At 38.1% G+C, this 25,156-nt stretch overlaps 2 protein-coding genes across 10 annotated transcripts in view; one reads left to right on the forward strand and one right to left on the reverse strand.

Moving 5' to 3' along the window:
* Window positions 1-25,156, forward strand: part of SLC7A13 (solute carrier family 7 member 13) — a 33,298-nt gene that overhangs the window by 413 nt on the left and 7,729 nt on the right. Inside the window, exons 1-4 of one of the 6 annotated variants that reach the window (XM_039380976.1) lie at window positions 6-189; window positions 9,226-9,363; window positions 9,776-9,930; window positions 22,183-22,313. The gene's annotated coding sequence lies outside the window, so the exon portion shown is untranslated. Of the gene's footprint in view, window positions 1-5; window positions 190-1,362; window positions 1,481-6,793; window positions 9,364-9,775; window positions 9,931-22,182; window positions 22,314-24,561; window positions 25,003-25,156 lie in introns of those variants that run through there. The other 5 variants (XM_039380978.1, XM_039380977.1, XM_039380979.1 and 2 more) reach the window with 5 other exon arrangements.
* LRRCC1 (leucine rich repeat and coiled-coil centrosomal protein 1) lies at window positions 4,031-24,476 on the reverse strand. Of its 4 annotated transcripts, none has more exons than XM_039380974.1 (20): window positions 24,240-24,473; window positions 24,113-24,176; window positions 23,826-24,031; window positions 23,377-23,442; window positions 22,499-22,666; window positions 20,555-20,724; window positions 20,245-20,454; window positions 19,209-19,411; window positions 18,265-18,451; window positions 17,786-17,934; window positions 16,481-16,685; window positions 14,014-14,153; window positions 12,538-12,739; window positions 11,365-11,550; window positions 9,993-10,167; window positions 9,112-9,275; window positions 8,035-8,243; window positions 7,710-7,847; window positions 4,891-5,026; window positions 4,031-4,303 (listed from the first exon to the last, which is right to left on the reverse strand). In XM_039380974.1, the coding sequence occupies exons 1-20, from the start codon at window positions 24,244-24,246 to the stop codon at window positions 4,181-4,183; spliced, it is 3,108 nt and encodes a 1,035-aa protein (XP_039236908.1). In that variant the 5' UTR covers window positions 24,247-24,473; the 3' UTR covers window positions 4,031-4,180. The 4 variants fall into 4 exon arrangements, with proteins under 4 accessions (XP_039236908.1, XP_039236907.1, XP_027592309.1 ...); XM_039380973.1 differs by having other exon boundaries at window positions 24,113-24,197; XM_027736508.2 differs by having other exon boundaries at window positions 24,113-24,476.

A 25,156-nucleotide genomic window follows, 5' to 3' on the forward strand; every position in this document is an offset into this window, starting at 1 on the left:
CCTCTTTCCCTCAGTAAAAAAAGTAGATAAAACTAGAGAAGCTGTGAAAGTCCACACTGCATAAGAATTCAAGGGATGCACTTGAAGGAAGAAATGCTGCCGGGAGAAGACCCTTAGGTACCATCACAGGAGGCAGTGGAGCACATCACACCGGGGGTGCTGTGTCACACAGGGCCTGTACCTGCACAGGTAACAGCATGTCCAGGGCGGTATAGGTATGTATAGGAGCACGCAGTTACACACGCTCTCTGGACCTGGAATCACAGTCCCCCTGGTACCAAGTAACAGGAATTTCCTAACAGATTACATACTCAATATTGATTAAAACAGATCCATTACCTTGTCAGGAAATGAAAACAAAATCTAATGATGGAGTCATAAAATCATAGAATCAACCGAGTTGGAAAAGACCTCCGAGATCATCAAGTCCAACCTTTGATCCAACACCACCGTGGTTACTAGACCATGGCACTAAGTGCCACATCCAGTCTCATCTTAAAAACCTCCAGGGACCACCACCTCCCTGGGCAGCCCAGTCCAATGTCTGATTGCTCTGTAAAAATTTTTTTCCTAATATTCGACCTAAGCCTCTTCTGGCACAGCTTAAGACCATGCTCTCTTGTCCTACTGCTGGTTGCCTGAGAGAAGAGACCTATGCCCACCTGGCTACAACCTCCTTTTGGGTAGTTGGCGAGAGTGATGAGGTCTCCCCTGAGCCTCCTCTTCTCCAGGCTAAACAACCCCAGCTCCCTCAGCCTCTCCTCATAGGACTTGTGCTCCAGTCCTTTCACCAGCCTTGTTGCTCTTCTCTGGACTTTCTCCAGCACCTCAATATCCTTCCTCAACTGAGGGGTCCAGAACTGGACACAGTACTTCAGGTGTGGCCTCACCAGTGCTGAGTACAGGGGAAGAATCACTTCCCTGAACCTGCTGGCCACACTGTTCCTGACACGGGCCAGGATACCATTGGCCTTCTTGGCCACCTGGGCACACTGCTGGCTCACATTCAGCTTCCTGTCAATCCAAACTCCCAGGTCCCTTTCTGCCTGGCTGCTCTCCAGCTACTCTGTCCCCAGCCTGTAGCGCTGCAGGGGGTTGTTGTGGCCAAAGTGCAGGACCCAGCACTTGGTCTGATTCCAACGGGATGATGTTCAACAAGGCCATCTCTCCAGCTTGTCCAGGTCCCTCTGAAGAGCCCTCCTGCCTTCCAGCTGATCTACACTCCCCCCAACTTGGTGTCATCTGCAAATTTTTTAATGGTACACTTGATCCTCTCATCCAGATCATCAATAAAGATATTAAATAGAACTGGGCCCAACACTGATCCCTGGGGGACACCACTAGTGACTGGCTGCCAACTGGGTGCAGCACCATTCACCACCACTCTCTGGGCCTGGCCCTCCAGCCAGTTCTTAACAGAGCAGAACTGATTTTAAGTTGTCACGATTAATGCACGAGAGCATGCCTTGCATCTGATGAGGTCAGAGTTTCCAATTTGTTTATACTTTTATCTATTTATTAATTTATACCTTACAGTAATGTCAGATTAAAATTCATCCTCACGAATTGGTAAATTTGGCACAGCTTTCACCTGCACCACATTTTTATTGTTTTAACCTTTCAAAGCTAGAAATCTTTTAAATGCTTATTAAAAAAGCTCTAAGGGAGCCATGTAAGCATAAAGAGGGAAATGATGCCAGTTAGCCACAAGAAAAACAAACATTCCAAGCAGTACTAACACGTGCATGTACTCAAGTACTGCAGTATGAGATTTCTGAGCCAAGAGCAAGGAATAGAAAGAATTTATACTAAAAATTGTAACAACTCCCTCTGATGAAATCAGAAAAGTTTCAGAACAAAAATTTTGGAGTAAAAACTCAGAGGAGATACTAGTACACTGAATTAGGGTAAGAGTAAGTTCTTTCAACTTCATGGTGCATTCCAGTTACTCAATTACTTCACCCAAAGTGTAGCTTGGTCAAATAATAAGCAAAGAAAAAAGAAATGCTCAAGGAAATACTAGATAAACATGACAGAATGCACTCTCAAGTGGTGCAACTTTTCTGCACCAGTGATACCCATGAAAATACTATAGGCCAGTTTTCCAAGTGAGTATTTCCTCACATACTGCAGTTTCTGAAGGAGTGTGTAGAGCACAAGAATAAGAAATAATTTTCTTCTGCCTTTAGAGAACTGATATATTGGTATCAGGGAATCAAGAGATCACCTAGCAGATAAAGGATTCTGCTAGAAGAATAAATTAGGCTAATTTTAAAGTTCACAGCAATATTTACTGGACTAACATTCATTAACACAATTGGTTAATTAGAGTTGGTTCCTACACCTTGCTAACCATTGCCACTATGTATTAATTTTTACGTATCATCAACCAATAGCACAGATTCCAAGTGAACAATCCTTAACAGCTCTATTCTACCTGAGCTGGGAGTACCACAGTGCAGACACCTCCCCTTCAGTGCTGATGGCTTGTTCATGGTGTTCTCATGGGTCAGGTGTGAGAACTCCGGATGCAAGGAGCCAGAGCTGAAGCAGGTGCCTCTTTTCTCTGTGTGTTATGTCCTGTCCCCCCCCCCCCCCCCGTTTGGAATTTTACCCTTTTATAATCTCTGTACAATTTCCAGCCCTCCACCCTGTGGAGTGGGGGTTGTTTTCCCAGGCTGTTGCAGGCACCTCATTCAGGTGTTGGGCTGCCTTTTATTTTGCTTTGCTGCTGCTTCCATTCTAAAAACAAAAGCAGTCTGTTCCCAGCTCTCAAGGTTGTGCTTTGTGAAAGACTAGTCACTTACCATCAGAAAGTTGTTTTTGCTGCCATGGCCTCTACTTTCAACTTGTGCCTGTGTTTTCAAGGCCTTTGTTACATCCCACACTTAAGCTGGACCTCATAACAAGAGGCAGCTGGTATCAAGCTCCAGTTCACACAACAAGCTTTCATTAACACGTTGATAACAAGTCCAGTGGGCCTCATAGCTAAAGGCCAGGGCCTTTTATTAGCACTAAGTACTTTTACAGGACTGCTGGGCACAAAAAGGCACATACAGATGCAGTGTCACTGCTTGAATGCCCGGGTTCTGAACGAGCTGATTAAATCGGCTTAGTAGCTTCTATCGTTGGAGCAACAGCACTTCACTTCAACTACTGTGAGGTGCAAGGTGGGAATAGCTCCGCCTGGTGTGCCAAAAAGTACCCGATTTTACTACTCACTGTTTTATTTACTAGTGCATCATGAAACGCTTCTGAGTACAGTGTAGTTCAGTAACAGTTTAGGATCTTCTGAGAACAGACAAATGAAGTAAATGCCTAAGTACAGTGGTGATGGTGAAGCCTCCATCATGAAAGAAGTATAACAATATATTAACATAGGGCTTATGATTTGCTTCCATAAGAAGCTGTTAGGTCATTATCTCCTATTTTTCAAAAGCATGGTGGGAAGCCTACTGCTGTAGAGAAAACCAAACTACGCTGCCAAAAGAGCCACTCTAAGTTGCAGTAGTCATGCTTTCTTCAACAGTGGCAGATTAAACTTCACAGATACAAGAAAGATGGAGAGAGTCTATTTCTCATGTAGTGACAGGAGAAGGGGGAATGGTTTTAAACTGAGAGTAGTTTTAGATTAGGTGTTAGAAAAAAATTCCTTCCTGTGAGGGTGGTGAGGCACTGGAACAGGTTGCCCAGAGAAACTGTGGATGCCCCATCCCTGGAAGTGTTCCAGGCCAGGCTGGATGAAGCTCTAAGCAACGTGATCTAGCAGAAGGTTCCCTGTTCATGGCAGGGGGGTTGGAACTAGATGATCTTGAAGGTCCTTTCCAACCCAAGCCATTCTATGATTCAACATTCTTGGATCTCTCATTACAAGATTCTTTACCCCAGTGAAGCAAAGCTTCAAGCTCTTGGCTTAGAACTTTCCAACTTTCTTTTCTCTTATTAAACGTGCAAATTCCTAATTTCAGATGATGCTTTTCACCTATACCTGTTTTGATCCATTTTGTAATCAATTAAAGATAACCATAGGTTAGAAATAACTATTTATTATGAATAGAACATAAAAACATTTATGTCTGATCAAAGATAATTCTCTAGAAAACAAGGAAAAGTGCATTGTAGTGTATGACATTGCTTAAGCTTGTGTAATACATGTTTTTAGAGTAAATATTAATAATCTTCAAAGATCTTGTTGAATATCATTCAGTGCACGCGCAAGTAGTTGTATTTTATTTTCCATGGCTTTTTTATTGTTTGCCATTTCCTGCAGAAGCTCCCGCATTTCTTCTTCAACAGAGTAAACCTGAAAGAGCACACAGAGATCAAATAAATTTTTTGCTTTTCTTAATACACCTAAACTCATAAAATCTTGGCAATTTTTAACACTTACAAGCAATGCAAGAGTTATGTGCTTATGTTTAAATATGCAGTGCACTACTCTTGACGTTGGATGCAGTAGCAGAATTTTGCTTTAAAAAAAATATTAACCTGCTAGGAGATAGCAAGAATGCATGAAAACCATAAAACTTATTATGGAGAAAAAGCACCAGTTGTCATGCCAAGGAAGAATGCAGTATACGACAGGAACAGTAACTGTTAACATAGGCACAGGTGAGTTAAAAGGATTACCTGGCTTAATCATCATTACTCTTGCTTGTATAGATAAGGAAGTGTTATATTCGTAACAGCTACAAAGCATGGAGCTTTACTTTGCTGGAATACTAGTTCTAGAGATTTTCTTGCTGTGCAAAGATTGAGTACCAAGCCAGGGCTGTTTCCATTCAGAGATCAGACTGATAGATACAAACAGACTTCCAACCACCACTGTTGTAGTGGCTGTAGAATAAAAACGCAAATACAATAAACATATGCATTTAGTATTAAAATTACCTTTTCATTTGCTGCTTCAATTTGTTTTTCCTTTTCATTTGCCAGCTGCAGTAGTTCTTCCTGATGTGCTGCCAACATTGACTCAAGTTTTTTTCTAAAAGCATTATCCATTTCATGAAGCTTTTCCACAGCAATCCTAAAAATGATTAAAAAAAGAGATCATGCTCCTGCAAACAACTGAAGTATTTTGTTTTGTCCAGTTCTGCCTTTGATAAGGTTTTAATAACATAGGCACAAAGACACTTCTATCAATATCAGCATTAGAAGATGTCCTGTTTTCTCAAGTACGTGTTCTGGTTTTATGCACTGTGTTCAGGGCTTCTGGCATTCCTCTTAGCAGAAGCATTTAATCACTAGCAAGGACTATGAAGATTCGGGCTTGCTACTGTCAATATAGATAAGAACTTCACATGTTTTCAAATATCTACTTTTATGCTTTTGCTTCCCAAGAAGTGAATGACTGAACTGTGTGATCCTGTAAATGGCGTTTGACCCTGTCTGACAGCAACAGAAAAGTGTCTGCTTCACAGTAGTGAAGCATTTTCTTGACTCAAGCAAATTTTAGGGGATAACTCTAAAATATGTAGGAACAAAAAGCAAGGCAAATTTTTCTACTATACAATTAATTTACAATAAACATTTGAAACAATCCAAAATTATTTGGGAAAAAAGCTCAGTTCCACTATTGATTGTCTAACAATTCCAAAACCATTATTCCAAAACAATTATTGATTATTTGAGGAGGTTGGTTTTGGTTGGGTTTTTTTTGTTTATTTGTTTGTTGTTTGTTTTGGTTGGGTTTTTTTTTGTTTATTTGTTTGTTGTTTGTTTTTGTTTGTTTTTTAATCAAACTTGACCATCAAGCTATTTCCTTTCATTTATTAATCAGATAACCTTCCTTAAAATAGCAACTAATGTATAATGAGTCAGTGTTTAACTTAAAATGTAAAGCAAAAAACCTTAGTCATAGCTATTCCTTTGGTAACATGGTTATTGCTGCTAGATAAATATAATAAATATGTAGTCTTATTAACTAGCTGGTATTTTCTCAAGAATAGTTGGGAGGAAGGAAGAAAAACATGAGAAGGAAGCCAAAGAATAAAGAAAAAAATCATACTGAGAATCTAAGCTTATCACAGGCAGCAGTCTAGCACACTTCTCCATAATACCAGAAACATATGAAATAATTTTTTGGGTTATGAGTACTTGTTTCTGCATCATCTCATATTTAACTATTGATCAAAAAAAATTGACCATACATGAGGAACAAGAAAATAAATTAAAAATCTGTTGCTACTTGTACGCAAAGAGAATGACAGGTAACTTAGAAACAGTCCATTTGACATGGACTGGAATACTAATTAACAGCCAGCAAGTTAGGCAGGAATGTTGATCTGATGGAGGGCAGAAAGGCTCTTCAGAGGGATCGGTACAGGTTGGACTGAGGGCCAAGGCAAACGGTATGAGGTTAAACAATGCCAAGTGCCAGATCCTGCACTTGGGACACAACAACCCCAGGCAGCACTACAGGACTGGGGCAGAGTGGCTGGAAAGCTGCCCATCAGAAAAGGACCTGGGAGTGCTGGTCAACAGTGGCTGAACACAAGCCAGGAGGGTGCCCAGGTGGCCAAGAAGGCCAACGGCATCCTGGCCTGTATCAAAAATAGTGTGGCCAGCAGGACTGGGACAGTGATTGTGCCGCTGTACTCAGCACTGGTGAGGTCACTTCAAGAAAGACATTGAGGTGCTGGAGCATGTCCAGAGAAGGGCAACAGAGTGGGTGAAGGGTATGGAGCAGAAGTTTCATGAGAAGCAGCTGAGCTGGGGTTGTTTAGCCTAGAGAAGGGGAGGCCTGGGGGGGACCTCAATGTTCTCTACAACTACCTAAGGGAGGGTAACAAGTGACAGGATGAGAGAAAATGGCCTCATGTTGTGCCAGGGGAGGTTTAGATTAGAATTGGGAAAAATTTGTTTACTGAAAAGGTTGTCAAGCATTGGAACAGACTGTCCAGGGAAGTAGCTGATTTCACCATCCCTGGAGGAATTTGAAAGAGTTGTAAATGTGGCAATTAGGGAGATGGTTCAGTGGTGGACTTGACAGTGCTGGGTTAATGATTGGATTTGATGGATCTTAAACATCTTTTCCATCCTAAATAATTCTATGATTTATTAATATTGTTGTGGTAAGTATTGAGGATCTGTCCTCCATTTCGTACACAGTGAATGATGTATTTTTACTTTATCCTGCACAGAAATTAGTGAAAGCACTGTGGCCTCCCTTGTACACCAGCCACCATTGCTTGGCTCGATCTCTGATTTGCAATCAATTTGTTCCATGCATCCTGGTCATGAGCTAGAGGGTTGGCAGGCTCATGCTCAAAGAAACTCTGATACAGACTGTGCCTCACACGCACAAACATCTTCACTGTACAACTCCAGCCAGCACTTGTGATCGCTGTAGAAGAGTCTCTGTTATGTAAGTGACATGGAGTTTACTCACAAGGTAAATCAAAAGCATTGGGATGGAATGGGTATAGTAGGGAGGAACGAGTGTAGGCTCCAGTCATTATCAAAGAAAATGGAAACAGAACTAATAAGTTTAAATGACGAATGCTGTAAGTGAATGCCAGCTCCACAAAGTACATCATCTGTATAGTGAGAATTCCTTCTAGGCACACAGAGTTTGTAACTGGGCTCACAAATACTTAGAAAGGTATTATGCATTCTTCTGCCATATAATCAAACCTTTTTGTATACGTATTAACAGTGAAACTCTACAGTAACTGAGTAGTCACAAGATAAACTATTAAGGTATTCACCTTTGAGTTTGAAGACTTTTATTTCTCTCTTCAATCAGCTTCTTCTCTTTGATATCAAAGTTTTCCTTCATTTGTTTAACCTGCACCTCCAGCTGGCTTAAGAGCTCTCCTTTACCTTGCCACCTCTTTTTCAATGCGCTGAAAATAAAATGCACGTATTTACAATGACTATAAATACCACTTCTTAGGAGGGCAGAAAAAACTTCCATTTTTCCTCATTTCTGTGGGTTTTAATAGCAAGCAAATACTCTCTGAACATAGAATAACTTCAGAGCAGTGTTGCATACAATGATCCCAAAGAATTATTGTGACTTGTCTGTATCACCTGTGTGCATGCCTAATGTCATCAAGTTCTACTTCTTTTTCTTCTAGCAGTTGCTTTAATTCCTCTTTTCTTTCATTCTGCCTTTCTAATTTTTGCATTAGCTTTTCACATTCAGCAGCTTTTTCATCCAACTCTACTTCAAACAATTTCTGAGCTTCACGATTTTCTTCATGCTGTTTTCTGATTTGTTTATCTTTTTCTTTTAAGCCCTTTAGAAGATAAATATTTTAGTACACATAAACACTCAACTTTATTGTTACAATTTAAGAGTATTTGTTTAGTCTATGGTGGAATAAAGCAGAGAAGGACATGTGAAAGTTTACTCTTCTGAATGTATGAAAAACACTTAGTAAGGTGATAGCCAGCTGATCAATCTTCATCTGAAAAAAGTCAGAGTAAAAAAAAAAACCCACCAAAACAAATCTGAAGTTGAAAGCAAGTTAAGAAAAAAGCTATTTTGAACTCTTATTCTACAGTTGAATAAACAACTTATTCTTTTGAACAACCTATTCTACACAGTCCCTGAGTTCACAATCTGTAACGAGTAATGCATCTAACTTTGACTGACATAACATGCTATAAATTTTGATTAATAAGCTAAAGTTTTAAGTCTCTTAATGAATGAATGGAATTAATAGAACAAAACATAGTACCTCTGCTGCCAAAATATTGATTTAAAAGAACAGAATAAAGAAAAAACATTTACCTGTTGTAAAATAAACATGAAGCAAACATTTAAAATTGTTTTTCCTTTTTCAGGAAGAATTATACTATCTGGGTTTCACCTCTCTCAAAATCATTTTCAAGAATAATTTGAAGCAAGGCAAAGAGAATAAAGTCTGTACATAAATATGGTTCAATGAGAGATTCAAAGTACCACTTCTGTACATGAACATGAATTTAAAAAAAAACTCTCTTCTGCTCTCAGTGAAATGAATTGCCACTGACAGCCTGATTGTGATTTGTGAGTTGGTAAACAAGAACTGCAGGACCAGCTTTCATTACAGCCTTTACAATTGCTAAAATTAAGACTTGCAGTGAAAGTTAAGTACAAAAATTGTCAGATATGGCACTTACTTCTTTCAATCTCCTAATTGTTTCTGTCTGATCATCCAGTATTTTGTTTTTAATTCTTATGGTATCACTGTCCTGTTCCTTTTGCTTTTTTAACATCTCAATCTCATTTGTCAGAACTTCAATTTTAGCTTCCAGTTTTCCCCGATCTTGAGCAAGATGAGCTCCTAGACGAAACAGGATATTCATACTACAGTGCTCGTTTTACAGATGACTTCAAGATGTAGAATGTTGGGAAACGGGGTGGAGGTGAAGGTAAGAACCACCTTACAAACCAAACCATTGACTATTTTGTCCATTGGAAACACTGTAGGGATTTAATCTGTAGGTAGGTAACACTTAGGTAGCAAGTGTAGAACTGAAGGTCTCTGTTTTATCCTTTGAAAACTTCTCTGAAAAAAGTCAGCAGTAGTTCTTACAGATCTAGCCAATCTCAAGAGCCCACAAGGTGGTGCTGAGTCACATGAATAGAGAAAAATGAAAAATGCCCAAGTTTTTCTTCCCCCCTTCAGTATTTTATAATTTTTTAAGATACATACTGAAATTTTCACATTAGACTTATCTGATAGAAAAGTAGCATTATATAACTCTATTTACAAATCTTTGTTTTCCTAGTTTCATATTTAAAAGCTCTTTGTATAACACTGTGGTATTTTGATATTTTCAGGAAATAGATAAGCTGTATTCGCAACCAACTCCCACAACTGCTGTTACAGATCCCACATGCCACAGAACATCTGTTTTTGCACACCAACTCTACAACTAGATAAGAGCCAGAAACCTTGTCATGATTACAACTCTACTGGAGTGTTTATTTGAGAGGTAAGACACTGAGCACCACCATTTTTTCTGCAAAAGAAAAAATCCCTCCAAAACTATTTTACCCTGTTGTGCCAGCTCCTGTCCCCATATTTTTCTTTCCATTTTTAACCCATCAATCACAGATTCCTGGGCTGTCAGCTGAGAAGTAAGTTTTCCATTTTCCTTTTTTAGAAGTTCAACTTGAATGGCCTTCTGTTTGTCCTCCTCAGTCACAGTTTCAAGTTCTCGAGTTCGACACTGTATGAATGAACATTGGAAAAAGACAATAAGATCCTTTAAAACAAGTATTCAAAATTTCAAATCAATACTAATTGATTTCCTGGTTAGGAAAGTAATACTTATATACAGCAAATTAACTGAGAAATATTCTGCTTGCATTCAGGGTTCTATATGCTTTTCTTTCCAGTTATGAAACTCAAATTTGCTTCAAGTAGACATACTTCAATCCCAGAAAACTGTAAAGCTGATTTCTAGATAACTACCCTAAATTATCAATGCCATTATAAAAACCTATTTAGAATCACAAATTCACAGGTAAAAAAACCAAAGAGAAAGTAAAGATATTAAAAACCAAATCATAAGGAAACAGACAGAACTGGGATGAATTTTCACTTCCAATGATACTTATCTTCAATTATGCAGTCTACATTTTGTTTTACAGATTACAGCTATTTAATATAGGTATTTTTCAATCTTGTTCTTAGCAGCATCACTGACTGGCAGAATCCTATTCTGTATACCAACACAATGTTTGGACACCCCAACAGCAACATGGAGGGAGGAGACTAGAAACAACTGTGCAGCAGTTGTACTGCACCCAAGAGGGACTGGATACGTACATGGACTGAATCATACATCCATTTAAAAGTCATGTTCCTGAGATTTTTAAAAATTATTTATGGCTAGTTGAATAGTACTAGAATACGTTACCACAATGCAACTGTGCCCACAGTATTTAACATTAAAATCTGACAATTAGTAGATAATGAATAATACTGCTAATGTTATGCAACTAGGAGATATTAAGCTGCTAATAACTACACTGGATTATCTGTTCAATTTAATTTTTACTTCATGTACAGTGACCAATGCAGAAGCATATTCCATTCCTTTGAATTTACAAGGGGTCAGGGTTACTAATGTAGGTTTTGTAGTTTTTACTGACCATCTGATTATATACAAACTGCCAGTGCTCCCAAGGCAAGGAGTGCACGTTTGAAAACACGACTAGTCCTCTTCCATATGGGGAGCAAGCAGCATTTGTTGAGAAATAGAAGTGCAAGATGCAAGAATAATGGCTGATGTGGAGTACTAGGTTTTAAAGCGACAGGAAATGTGTCTTTCAGTCAGTCAACCTTTTATGGAATCATTAACTTTTATGGATGAAATATTAAAAAAAATATATATGTAGTTGAAGTGTTTTGAAACAAGTACCTTTAGGTTTGCTGTAGCTTCTTCATTTGATTTTTTTAATTCTGCAATCTTTGCTTTCTGTTCTTCTACCATACTTGTCAGGTCTTGGATCAGACTTGCCATATCTTTTTCCCTTTGTTCAGACTCAAAGAGGACTCGCTTATGTTTAACTAGATCAGCAGAAACATTTTCAAAACCCTCTTTTACCTAAAGTTTTGTAAGACAAGACTTGAAAAATGCTAACATTTGGAAAAAGTGTGTATACATAAACACAAGTGACATTTAAGTTCCAAGTGAAAAAAATAGAAATTTATCAACTGTATATCAAATTAGTGAATATTTGAAACTGGTTTTTTATTGGTTTTGTTGGTAATACTTCAACTTGAAACTGGTTCTGCCCAGCTCCATATTTGTAAAAAACCCAACAAAACAAAGCAAACACAAACAAAAAACCCAAGCCAAACCAACCAACCAATCAACCCCCCCCCAAAAAAAAACAATACAAAAAACACGAGTGGATGGGAAGCAGAGCTTGGGAACTGAAAACATTGCCTTGATTTAATTTCACTGTTAAGATTGACATTAAAATCTTGAAAGAAGGAGTTAAAGTAAATTCAATCTTTTTTTTTCCCCAGCAGAAAGATTTGAAGGGTAAAATATAAAATAACCTAAATACTAGCCAAAGAAATAAGTTCTCCAAGGAGTTTAGTAAACAAGTTTTGAATTCTGAGTTTCAAAATGCATACCAAAATTCAATTTTGAAAAGTTAAACAATAAAGTACTTCATTATTAAATACACTAGTATATATGTAACTATAACCTTATCAAAACACATGCATTTTTACTATAATTGAATATATTCTAATAGAATGTTGACATACTTTAAAAGAAATTAATAACACCAGACAGAAGTGTTTTATTCTCCTTTCTTTTGATTAACTTCTACGTATGAACAAAAATGCTACGTTTTTTGAGTGCTGACTTGGCATTCGCTGTTGATGCTCTAATCATTGATATTTCAAAGCCTACTATCAGTATTTTTGCATGAATGCTTGACCATAAGGATCAAAAAAAAACCCCAACCCAACAAAACACCAATAACCGAAACACCCCCAAAATATGTGCCAAAACCCAACACACTTAAGAGAACTACAACCCCACCTAATGTGAGATTAAATGTTCTCTCAGTCTTACCTCTTTAAACCTTTTTGCTTCAACAGTTAGAGCTAAACGAAATTCATCTTCTAACTCTCTGTACTTCTGGTAGGACATGTTAATTTTCTCCTGAAATTCTTTAACACACTGTTCATGCCTCTGCTCCTCTTTAGCCACTTCTTTTGACAAAGCATCTTGAAATTCAGGTCCATTTAAAGCAACTCGGGTTTCAAGTTCTTTCCTGAAGTTACCAAACATACACTTGAGACATAAACTGCAGTATCTTGCAATGCCGTTTCAATTCACTTCCTTGGTATTACTGAACAAGAATAATGAATTTCATAATAAATGGGATAAATTCCTTAGTCTCAGACAGATTTCAGTCTTCTGTGACAATGACACTGCCATGAGGAAAATTCTGTTGACTAGTGTTAAAACACCCAAAGAAATATCCTTATTCTTTAATTCAAACTTTTGTAGAAATTACTAAATTGCCCTTTTGCTTTTAGTTAGCATTTATTAGCTTTGCTGTCAACAAACATCTGGAAGTGACACTGGAATCAGAGAAAAGCCCTGTACAGCCAGACACCCTCTTTTGCAGTCATTCTCTTCACCCTCACCCAACCAACAACTGTTGCTTCTCACTCAAGACTCAGAACCCAAAAAGCAGCAGCAATGGGGACCTAAAAGGAGAATAGCAAGAGTACCCTGTACTTTCAGGCTCTTCTGTTCATCTGCTTTAAAGCAAAAAAACTGTCCTTCACATTACATCTTTTGGAGATTTATAATTATTGGAAGTTCTCAAAACACAGCTATCAGATTCTTCCATCTAAACTTGCAGCTATCTTGGTATCTGAATACATTTGCCCATGTAAAATTTAGCAAATTTAACCAGCTTATTTTATTAGTAACCTTTCTCACATATTACTGTACCACAGGGTACTTAAGTGCTTTAGTTTGTACACATATTTGATTGTATTAGATGACAGTAAAGAACGTACACTCAAGTATTCTCCAAAAAAAGGGAAATCTTGGAAGAAGAAATCAGCCAGGAAGTAACTCACCCCCACACCCACAAGCAGGATACTGCAGAAGCTGACTTATTTTTTTGAATACTTTGTGTTATTGTAGTATATATAACTCCTCAGACAGTAATTCAGATACAATTTTATTTTTATCTGATCTTTCCTGGATTACAGATCAAGTATTTCAAATAAAGAGTTCAGCCATATAATAAGACAAGAACCTATCAAATGGAAGTTGCTTACATGAACTTATGAGTCAGGAATCTATGAGATATGAAGGTATTCTTAAACAAGCAAGAAAATGTGAGGGAAGACATTTACATTTTTACGAAGACCAGCTCTCACATTACTTAAAAAACAAACAAACAAACAAACCACAAAATAAATCCAAACTAAAACACATCCATACTTTAGAACACATTTAAACACAGTATATTTACAACACTAGCATCTCTATTAACTTTTGAAAAGAAAATAGATGACCCAATACCTTCGCTCTTGCTCTCTTAATATGAGAAGTTCATGTAGTTGTTTTACCTTCTCCTTCTGCTGTCGGAAGGATATTCGAAGTAACTGTACTTCTCTTTCATTTGCTGATGCTTTAAGCTCTGCCTCTTGTACTTGTTTCATCTGTGTGGAATTCATAAAGACAAGAACAAGATTTTTTTAAAACTGTAATCTAGTCTTCATGTCTTATCCTGGAATACAAAGGAACAGGTGCTTTATAAGTTTTGTTGTTTGTTTCTTATTGGTTGTGTTTCTATTTTGTTTTTTTCTTAATACATTTTGTTTCACTTGACGAAATTTAAGACAAATGTTTAAGTCTTAGCTTAACTTACTACAACACAAAAAAAGCAATTTTCATGAAGAAACAAAGGCATTTACCTAACTTATAAAGAACTTGAAAGTGTCCTGCAGAAGTGGAAGAAATGCATTGGCAGAATGATTTTCTCAATTATAAACTCTCATATTGTAATACTTGTATTAGTTTAAAAAAAAACATTTTTAGATGTATTCAACATAACCTTTTTTTTTAGCACTCCACTTATATAAACCGCTTTTTGATTTGTACAGTTTAGAGTTGCTGAACAGAGCTGCTTCCTAATGATTTTACAAAAAATGAAGAATCTGTAAACTTCAGATGGCATACTCCACTTTTTCCATTTGATCCAAGCTTTTCTGAGTAATTACATTTCATAAGCTTAAGCCTTTTATATACAAAGCTCTCTTTCCCTGATTCAATAAGGAGGGAAAAAAAGAATATGAAAAAGAAAAGTTACAAAAAAGGTCTTGAATTACTCATGAAGTGGTAATTCAAAATCAGGACACTTCAGAAGGCTAAGTTCTCATGTTCTACATGTCAAGCCTTTTCCTGAGTAATATTTAGACACACCCCACTGTATTCTTGTTTTGTGGATGCAGAGAAGCAATTCTCACCTAAATTGAATCACTTTAAAACTGTCAAGCAAGAGCAGATGCAAATTTAAAGACTGCCAGAAAATAGGCAGAAAATAGGCATTTAGATGCATAGTAGACTTATCTTGAATCCCTTCAAGAAGTCATCTAGTAATGCTGACTGAAGGCCTTAAATAGTGACTGCCTGGAGCAAGTGTAATTTACCACTGAAGCTAACTGCCAATGTGTACTATGAGAAAGCTCTATTAAATATTATAGAATTTGTTATTCTTGGAGTCGATAAAATAGGCCAAAGGCATATTAAATCTGAACATTAAAAAAGCAAATTTAGTTTCTAAAGCATCATGATTATTCTTTGAAACCTAATTATTAAAGAGTATTTTCTCCAGGATATTAAAGACAGGAACAAAGACTTCCCCCTAAGAAAGTTTTGTAATTAAAAACAATGCTATTACTATCCAAGGAGATGACATATTTCTACAAACTCATTAAAGGAATAAACCCCTCATATATCAATAAGGTATTTCCATTCTTATAGGATAGAAAAAAACTCCCCACCCCCCAAACCCCTCTTTCTTGTTCTCTAAATCACTAAATTTAGTACCTTTCAAGGTGACAGGCAGATACCTGATCTAAACTGAAGGTCACTTCTAGATCTGTAATAGCTCCAGGGTACCGACAGGTAAGGAAGAAAATGGAAGAGCCATTCAGATGCCCAAACAGCAGCCTAAATTAGAGGGTGACTTGAATGGTACTTGTAGGAGTGCCCTGAGTCTCATTCCTTTCAGGGTATCTGACCAACACCACCTCCTACAGCACTGCACTGTAAGTTGAGAGACCTTTCAGGATGCATATATGTTAGGATTCAGTTTCTGTAAGTTCAGTGACACGGGAACAGGCTAATATAGGAATATAAACAAACAAAAGGTGTAGATATTGGAGGACACTGAAAATTCAGCCATTGACTTTTTAGACAGAAATAGTGGCAGTATCTGATCCAGCAACTTGATCTTATGCATTTGTATACTGAAAAAAGTGCCTCCAACAACAAAAGCATCATTATCTTCTCCAGCTGTAAAAATATTCACCAAAAATCCCGAACAACAAAACAAAAAAAACCCCACTCAAAACAACCAGAATGTTTAAAGTAAGTTCTCAGCAATTACTGTTTTGTTCTGGTTGCAATTAAAAGCATCTAATTCTTTAGATCAGCAAAACAAACAGAATCACCAAGTTTCCATCGGACTAGTAAGATCTTTACTGATTTTTTAAAAAACTTGGTTTTGTTACTGTATATTATCAGAAAATATCAACTCTTTAAGTACAGAGGACTTGTTCTTCTTTATCTTAAGACCACATCACATGACATACTTCCATTTATAAAATACATTAATTGACAATTAAAATTGATACCTGTTATTAACTACTATTATTGTGGAAAACTCAGACTTAAAGCTTGTAAAATCTAGTGTTTCTTTGTATCCAGGACTATAGCAGCCACCCCATTGCCATTGTATTATTTACTCATGAAAAATATTTACCTCTATTGCTCGTTGCTGCAATCTCTGTGTCTCCAGCTTGGATAGTGTTTCTTCTAAAGCTTGCATGGCCTTCTGATGTTCTGCTTCTTTATTTCTTGCCTGATTTAACTCATTAGTAAGTCTTTCAGTTTCACCTTTCAGCTGTTGGACATCTGCTTGCAGTCTTGCTTTCTCATCTCTCTCTTTCAATATCAATTCCTTTAGCCTGAAAATAAATGCCATAAAGTTGTATTACAAACATTTTAGTCTTTAGCTTGATGCCAAGTATGTTGAGAAAAAAACATTAGTAACTGTTGTAACACCGTATCTTGTTCTTTACTGAGTTTTACTACTTACAGCACTGTCATGTAAAACTTTAAAAAGATGTAAACTATTACTGAAGTCATGTGTAGCATTACTATGTAGAGCTTCATTTTAAAAAGCCTGAGCTGGAGAGAACCTCACAGATAGATTCTTAGGAAATGATATTCCAGTATCATTTTGCTTACACACACGTTGAACATATAGCATCAATTTGTAATTTAATAATTATCTTCACTAAGTGCTGAAAGATCTTTAAATATTTTAACAATTTTTATATAAGATCCATCTCAACAGAAAAGGAACATAAGCTTCTAATACAAGTAAAGGTGGGAAGTGAACTTAAAACAAAAAGGAAAAAAGGGAAATAATCACAGTCAGTCATGGAAGCACCTGACTTGTTTCTTCCTTACAAAAAAGAAAATGAGTCTTTGACAACTCCAAAAATATCTGATGACAAACAATGCTTTGTTAGAAGAGAGATCTTTTGAAAAAAAGCTGCTGCTCAGAACTTATACAAGAATGATGACAACCAATGATGACAACTATCCAAAGATGTGCTAGGCCTGCCCTGCACAACATATTGCCTACAGGCCAACTCTGGCCGGCCAGAAACACCTTTGTTCCAGTGCACTGAGCAGGAAAAACACAAGGAATGCTGTAGGTATAGGTGGAAAGAGAGACTGGGAAACAGAAGGTGAAAGCATGATATGAGGCAGCTACTAGAGCTTGAACTGAAAGTACCGTTATGATACAGTTGGAAAGTAATGGCTGGAAATGGAGGTAAGCAACACACTGATATTGTTCTAAGATTAGAACAGGAAGAAAGCTGCAGAAAGGACTTTCATTAGGTAATACTGAGAGAAATTCTAGCACTACTTCTTGATGTGTTATTTTCCAAGTATATTGTTTAAAGCTGTTCTCATTTCTTAAGGCTACAAATTGAATTTTCATTAATTACAAAACCCAAAACAAAACTCTTATATTACAGCACTGTTTCCCTACCTGTCTGTAGTGTATACAGCCATACTCTGAATATTCTTTTCTTCTTTTGAATGCTTCTGTAGCTCTCTGACATGCTCTAATAATTTCTTCTCTGCTTGCTCTGCTTTCCACCTCCTTTCTTTCTCCTGATCCAGTTCTTGAATCAGCACCTTAGCAAGAATGTGGTAAGCATCAAATTACTAGTAGACGTTCAAGCATAGCCAAAAATGACAAATAATATTTATAAGTGTAGAATAAGATTTTTTGTCTTTCTGGAATTCATGGGTGACAGAGCAAAGGGCAAGCGACCAGGCCAAAAACTCCCATAAAAGTGAAACAAAATAAATCCTGTCCCAGTTGACACTACAAGAACAACACTACTTTTGATACTATCTACATGCAATTTTTTTTGTCACCTCCACTTTTAGTTTGACCAGGAGACATGCTTGGATTCAGGTGAAGACATACTCATACTTAATTTGAAATGATGCAAAACCTACTTGGTATGTTGATTCCTCTGTGGGATTTGAATGACTTTCTTCTAGTTTTTCTATATTGCTCTGTCTACCAGTCAGTATTTCAGCTTTTCTTCCCACTACTTTCAAGTCTTGATTATCTGATGATGAATTAAGATGAGAGTCTCTCTGACTGGAGTATGAACACTTTGAGGAACTCTTCTTCTCTTCCCTATATTTGCAGGACATCAAGGTATATTTAAGAGTTTAAACAGTAACAAGGGATTCAGACACTTTTACAGGATGAAATTTTACAGTTCTCTGCAACATTTGAATAATACAGTTCAAAACCACACAGAAAATAATTTGCAAGGAGACCATAGCAGAAACAGCTAAATTCAAATAGTCAGCTGCAAAAAGATAGCATGAACTAGTTATATGGATCTGAAAGACATCTTATGATCACACAGATATCAAACAATTCTGGAGAAGCACAGTAGCTGTAGAGCTGCAGTGGCTAACTACGCTAAAATATTCCAATTTGTATCATCTTCTACTCATCACTCCTGATAAATCAAACAAATCACTATGGCATCCTCAGCTTCGTCACAAAATATGGACAGTTAAATTCTTGATCATTGTTCAGACAGCATGAATCTTTTATTTTTATTTTTTAATGACTCAGTTCTGTCTGTGGAGAATTTTTCTGTCACCACAATTTAAAACAAAGATGGAAGTATAAGCTGTCAGAACTCTGAAAGTGTTTGTTTTGGAATCTTCAGTTCAATTTTGTTCTCACTTAAAGGCAGAAACTGCTCATATAGAGAAGTGGCAGAAAGAAGCCTCAGAAGCTACTCATTTTCAAGGTATCATTAACAGAGCTAATTGACTCAACCTACCACTTTCAGAAAAATGTTTCAAGTACTATGTTCATTGTGACAATATTCAGCTTAATTCATTTTGGTTTTATATGGCAAACATCAGGATACCTGTTGGTTACTTTGTTCTTAAGATGACTCGCATGACACTTAGGAGATAAGGAAGTTCTCCTGTGAGAAGGGATCTTGCTTCTTTTCATGACCTTTCTATTGTTCTCTTTCCCACTCTCATTTTCACTCTCAGAAGTTGGATCTGTGTCTCTCTTAGCTTTGAGACAACTTGGAGGAGCTTCCTGTCTTGAGCTATCAGATACCTAGGAAGAGATCAAAATTTTATCTATAAATTTTACCATTTCTAATTGGCTAATTTCTAAGATTTATTCAGGTGCTATTCTTAAAAAACTTCACACAAAATAATGTTGATAGGAAAGTAAATAATTGCTTCCAATTTTTTACTTTTACAATCCCTTCCCTCCTTCCTAAAATATTTCATTGTTTTAAAGATAAAATAAACCCAACATGCTTGAGAATATATAGGTGTATCTTTTTGAAATTCCTGAAGTTTGGTAAAATCCTTAGGCCTAAGAGGTTGGTGCAAAATGTAAAACAAATACAGCACTTAAAACCAAAAAAGCCTTGCAAACACCACCAACTGTTAAACCTCACAAACTTGTATGTTACATATGCTAACAAAACATATTAACAAAACAAACTATGTTACCTGACAAACATATCAGATCAAGTTGACTTATTGGTAAAATTAATTTTCACCAACTGTATAATCCAGGTATTTTGGTGCATTTCATGTTTTACTTTGGTTCAGTTACTGTATTGATGGCTTCAGGGTAAAAAAACCAGACAAGAATTTTCTAACATAACATGATCACATAGCTCTGCTAGTCCCATGCACTATGGTTTTTATTCAGTATGAAAGCTGTCAGGATTCGAAGTGCAATCTTCAGTTTTAAAGATTTGTTTTTATTTCATTCCCAGCTTCTCAAAATGATTAAGAACACATTAGCATCGTAAGCTCATAAACACCAGTAGAAATGCTCCAGTCTGTTCCAGGAAACTTTTGCATTATCAGAAATGTACACCTGATTTTACAAACAAAACTTCCTGTGTGATCACAGAAAAAAAAAATCACCTTTTGCAGTATCTGTGAAATCAGATCTTCTATTCTTTTAATCCTCATCTCACTGTGTATTTTATCAAGTTCAGTCTTCTCTGGTTCTGAAGATGAGATAAGCTCTGTGGAGGAGCTGGTGGCACCTTGTACTGGTATTCTTGTACGCTGACGAAAATGAGCCAATGCCTGGTCGATATGAGGTGTCGCCAGCGGTAAGGCAACACTGTTCTATCAGAAGGAAAGACAACCCTTGCAGCATTAATGAGCGGCATGCAATATAAAAATAAAGCATATCATTATTAAAATCAGTACACACAAACTATGGCACCTGATCTCTGGGTGAGGGGCACCCAGATGAAACCAAAGAGCCCAAAACGTCTTCTAAGAACTGCAAATCTGAACAGTTTTTTTCTTCCAGGTCCACTGGTTCACCAGAAATACCTCTTCCATCTAGAGCTGTTAGCTGGGGCAACGACTGAAGAACAGTTTCTCTATAACCTTGAGGAAAAGACCACATGTAAATTGAAATCAATCTCCCAAGATGTCTAGTGTATTTCAGCTACCCTGTCATCTTAAATGATTCACTGCATTTTTAATACAAGAAAAAAAGTAGCGAGTTATCTACAGTTGTCTCATCTTTCCCCATCCATGGCATTCAACAGATAACATTACAAAACTAAATGAACTTGGAAGCTGTCTGCCTGGTCCTGGCCTACACTGGGATTTCCCAACCATCATCAGCACACTGCAGTTGCACAGACAACCTTTTAGTATCAGACTACTGCACAAAAACAGTTGTATCAAATGGAAGGATAGACAAATGTAATGGAAAGGCCAGTTCTGAAACAGCTTAGATAACTTCTTTGTCAGTGAATGAAATAAGGCATTATGAAACTGTAAAGCATTGAAGTTAACTTTCTTTAAATTAATGGAATTTGGGCTTCTGAACAGTGCAGTTTTTAAAGTTAGTGTCACATAAATACTTGCTGAAGAAAACTACTGGAATTTTCTGAGTTATCCAGATAACTGTTACTGTTTCCGTAGTGCCTGAATGCATTTGTAAAACATTTGCTTTTGAAAATATTACTTAAAACCTAATTTGGCTTTCCTCAATTACCTTTGAGGTTTCTTTCTAACTGTACATATATTACACCTGTATCAGTTATATGCTCATTATATAGCTAATATTTTGTATTATTGCATTATTCATACTGTTCTACTCTTTGTAATGAAATTATATTTGAGCTCTCCCAGAAGTATCCATCCTCTGCTTCTACATATTTTCCCTTCTATAGATTTTCCCCTCTAATATACACAAAGAAAGAAAACAAAAAACCCCCGACACCAAAACAGGATGCTACAATTTAACTTGTTTGAAAACAGAGTGTAACATTTAAATGGCAGGAAAAACCTACCCCCAAAGCAGAAGCTCTAAGCAACCCAACTGAAAGCGATATATCCACATGCAATCTCCAACTTGTCTCCATGCTGCCTACTATGTGAAACCCCTGCCTACTATTTTGATACAAATGCTAATTACTGCAGAGTATTCTAGAGTCTGCCACTACTAACCTTAACCTCAAATAATATCACAGAATCATAGAATGGTTTGGGTTGGAAGGGACTTAAAGATCACCTAGTTATCCAACCCCCTGCCATCGGCAGGGACACCTTCTACTAAACCAGGTTGCTCCAAGCCCATCCAACCTGGCCTTGAACACTTCCAGGGATGAGGCATCCACAACTTCTCTGAGCAACGTGTTCCAATGTCTCATCACTTTCACAGTAAATAATTTCTTCTTAATATCTAATCTAAACCTACTCTCTTTCACTTTGAAGCCATTCCCCCTTGTCCTGTCAGTACATGGAAAAGAGTCTCTCTCCATCTTTCTTCTTGTCTCCCTTCAGGTACTTGAAGGCCACAATTAGGTCACCTCAAATCCTTCTCTTTTTCAGGTTGAACAATCCCAATTCTCTCAGCCTTTCCTCACAGGAGAGGTGCTCCATCCCTCTAATCTTTGGGGCACTCCTCTGGATTCACAAGTGAAAATGCTGAGCCTCATGTAACCATACAACATATTACAATGGTAAGAATACGGTGGGGGGGGGGAGATTTTTTTTTCATGGAAAATGAATTACTTTTGACAGAATTTAGATTTCGCAGGCTGGCCAGCTTATGAATGAATTTGCAAGCTTCAGAACATGGCTCACAGCTTAAAGGACATGACTGGCCTAATGAGCACAGAGTATCCACCTAACATGAGATCCATACCTGCTTTGTGACAAACTGGATTGGTTTTTCCGTTTTTTTCCAGTGTGAGGTTCGTCAAACAGTGCAGCCCCTTTGTGCACTGAAGTAAGTGAATAATGTTGCTTACACAGTTGCTGTGAAGCTCAATGTGGCTAATCTTATATCTGGTTCCATGAAGGGATCGAAATCCTGGAAATTTGAGAAAAAACAAACAAACAAAAAAAATGTTTTGTGCTGCAGTCCTAGACTACAGGGTTTAGAACAAATGGCAGCTTGTTGAAAAATATTCAGTAAATAATATAACTGGAAATGAGAGAAGAACACTTTTTCCATATCCTTGCCTATACATGTTAATTAGCTGTGGTACTCTACCACACAGTACAACACTTAAGCTAGTTATGAGAGCTAACTGTAAAGAAACACATTAGTTTCTGGCTGTTAAAAAGTGTGTAAAAATAAACATTTTCCTTGAAGTTTCATTTTATAACTCAGTTCATTAAGAAAATTGTTACCAATGTTCTTTTTAATTTTATATTACAAATTCTCTTGATTCTGTAGCATAAAATCTCACAAGCAACAACTGACCATTTTAACAAACAGACACAGATGAGAACTTCCATAAGTTGCATTTTTGGAAATAAGTCTGAAATGTTTACTGTGCTACTTTCTGAACAAGCTTGGCCTTGCCCAACACAGGAGAATAAATTCCAGTTTAGAACAATCTGTGGTGTTAGAAACTTGAAAGCTGAGAGGAGCAGCAACTGCCACTCTTAATATAATTATTCGGTGAATTAGCACTTTAAGTACTAGAAACTTCTCAAAATACGCTTGGTCAAGTTTTTCAAAATTAAAGTGAGATAAATGGTTTGTACTGCACTGCACTTGGCAAAGGCACTTACCAGAGAGATCATGTATGCGATTATATGACAAGTTCAGCACAGTTAAATTAAAGAGTTTTTCCAGTCCTAAGCAAAATGAGAAAAACAGAGAAACCATAAGATGTGCAGAAGAATGCTCTGTTTTCAAACGCCAAGCTTGCAAAGTGAGCCTTAAAAGATCATAACTACGAATTATGACATCACATAATTATTATTACTATGATTATATTACGACTATATTAAACTATAATAATAAAAATCAGGTTTTCCTTCTAATTAGGGCATTTTGTTATGATACAGCTTACCACATTTTATATAGACATTTTAAAATTCACATTATAATATCGTTAGTAGCCCATGCTAACTTTGCATAACCTTCATTACATGCAAACATTCCAGAAGCAACCTTCAAGACAAATCTTAGAAAACTTTCGTGAGTTTCTAAATGGACAGAAGTAAACATTGCCGACCCTCCACTTTGGTTATCAGGTTACAGGATAAGCTCAGGGTGCGCAGGTTCGCCAGGGAGCTGAGCCCCTCGATCCGGCGGATCTGGTTCGAGGACAGATCCAAATGCTGCAGGTTCCAGAGGTGGCCGAGCCCTTCGATCCTGGCGATGCGGTTGCAGTGGGCGTTGAGCGTGTGCAGGTCCGAGCTCAGAGACACATCCAGCAGGCTGCGGAGGAGAGGGGCCTCAGTCAGCCGGGCAGCTCCGCTCCCGGGCCGCCCCTCACCCTCCGGCCCGTTCCTCACTCACCTCTTAAGGCCCCTATCCATGAGGCTGAGCTCGCCGGGAACTCCTGCCATCCCGCCGGGCTCCCCTGCCATCCCGCCGGGCTCCCCTGCCATCCCGCCGGGCTCCCCTGCCATCCCGCCGGGCTCCCCTGCCATCCCGCCGGGCCCCGCGCAGACCGCTCCTCGCTTCAGACCTCCCTCGCCTCCCACGGCGACGCTCCCGCCTTACGGCCGGGACACGAGCGCGTCAGGGCACCGCCGCTCTCCCACTCCCGCCGCGGGCAGGCGCGGCCGCGGCCGCAGCGGGAGGCGGCGCCCCCGGACCCCGCGCAGCGCGGCAGCCGAGCCCGCGGCCCGCCCGGCGCGGGGCAGCGTGGGCATGGACCGCCGCCGCTTCCTGCCGCCGCTTCCTGCCGCCGCTTCCTGCCGCCGCTTCCTGCCGCCGCTTCCTGCCGCCGCTTCCTGCCGCCGCTTCCTGCCGCCGCTTCCTGCCGCCGCTTCCTGCCGCCTGGGATCGCCCCGCGACGGGGCAGGGTTTATAGACCGGACTGCTTTGAATTCTTCTTGGGGGATGTTTGGGAGCTTTGGAGTTTTTTAGAGCTCACAAAGTATTAAGAGTTCAACAGAATCACAGAAGCACAAAATATCTTGATTTGGAAGGGACCCACAAGGATCATCAGTCTATGCACATGCCTGTTTTAGCTAAAGGTCTTTTACATGATGGCATATTATATAAACCTAACTTTTCAGATTAATTTATTTTGTACTTGAGTGAAAATCCTATGTTTCAGTACTGATCTGAACCACTGTGTCTTTCACAGTTGGGCTCTGTGAAAGCATGAGTTCAGTTCATTGCATTACTGAGCTTTGACCTCTGGGACAAAACCGGTTCCGCAAGTTGAGTGACAAAAAGTAAGAACTTTTCTGCTACTAGTTTAGGAACTTAGAAAACCCTTAAGGTCCATGCTGAACTTCTTTTAGTTAGTCTCCCTTTCTGCCTATTTTACTCTACATATTTTAAAAAGAATAAATACATTTTCCCTTGTACAAAAGTCATGGTTTTATG

This window comes from Pipra filicauda, unplaced genomic scaffold, assembly GCF_003945595.2.
Source record: "Pipra filicauda isolate LSUMZ 115617 unplaced genomic scaffold, ASM394559v2 scaffold20_size4479445_pilon, whole genome shotgun sequence".
NCBI classification, from domain to species: Eukaryota; Metazoa; Chordata; class Aves; order Passeriformes; family Pipridae; genus Pipra; species Pipra filicauda.

What these genes read in the sequence shown, in the direction of transcription:
- LRRCC1 (XM_027736508.2), bottom strand. Translation starts at nt 24,246, where the DNA reads ATGGCAGGGGAGCCCGGCGGGATGGCAGGGGAGCCCGGCGGGATGGCA. An exon ending in GACATTAGGCATGCACACAG is followed by an intron (nt 7,848 to 8,034) that starts GTGATACAGACA and finishes TTTTATTTTCAG; the next exon opens with CGCATTGAAAAAGAGGTGGC. An exon ending in TTGAAGCAGCAAATGAAAAG is followed by an intron (nt 4,304 to 4,890) that starts GTAATTTTAATA and finishes GTGCTCTTTCAG; the next exon opens with GTTTACTCTGTTGAAGAAGA.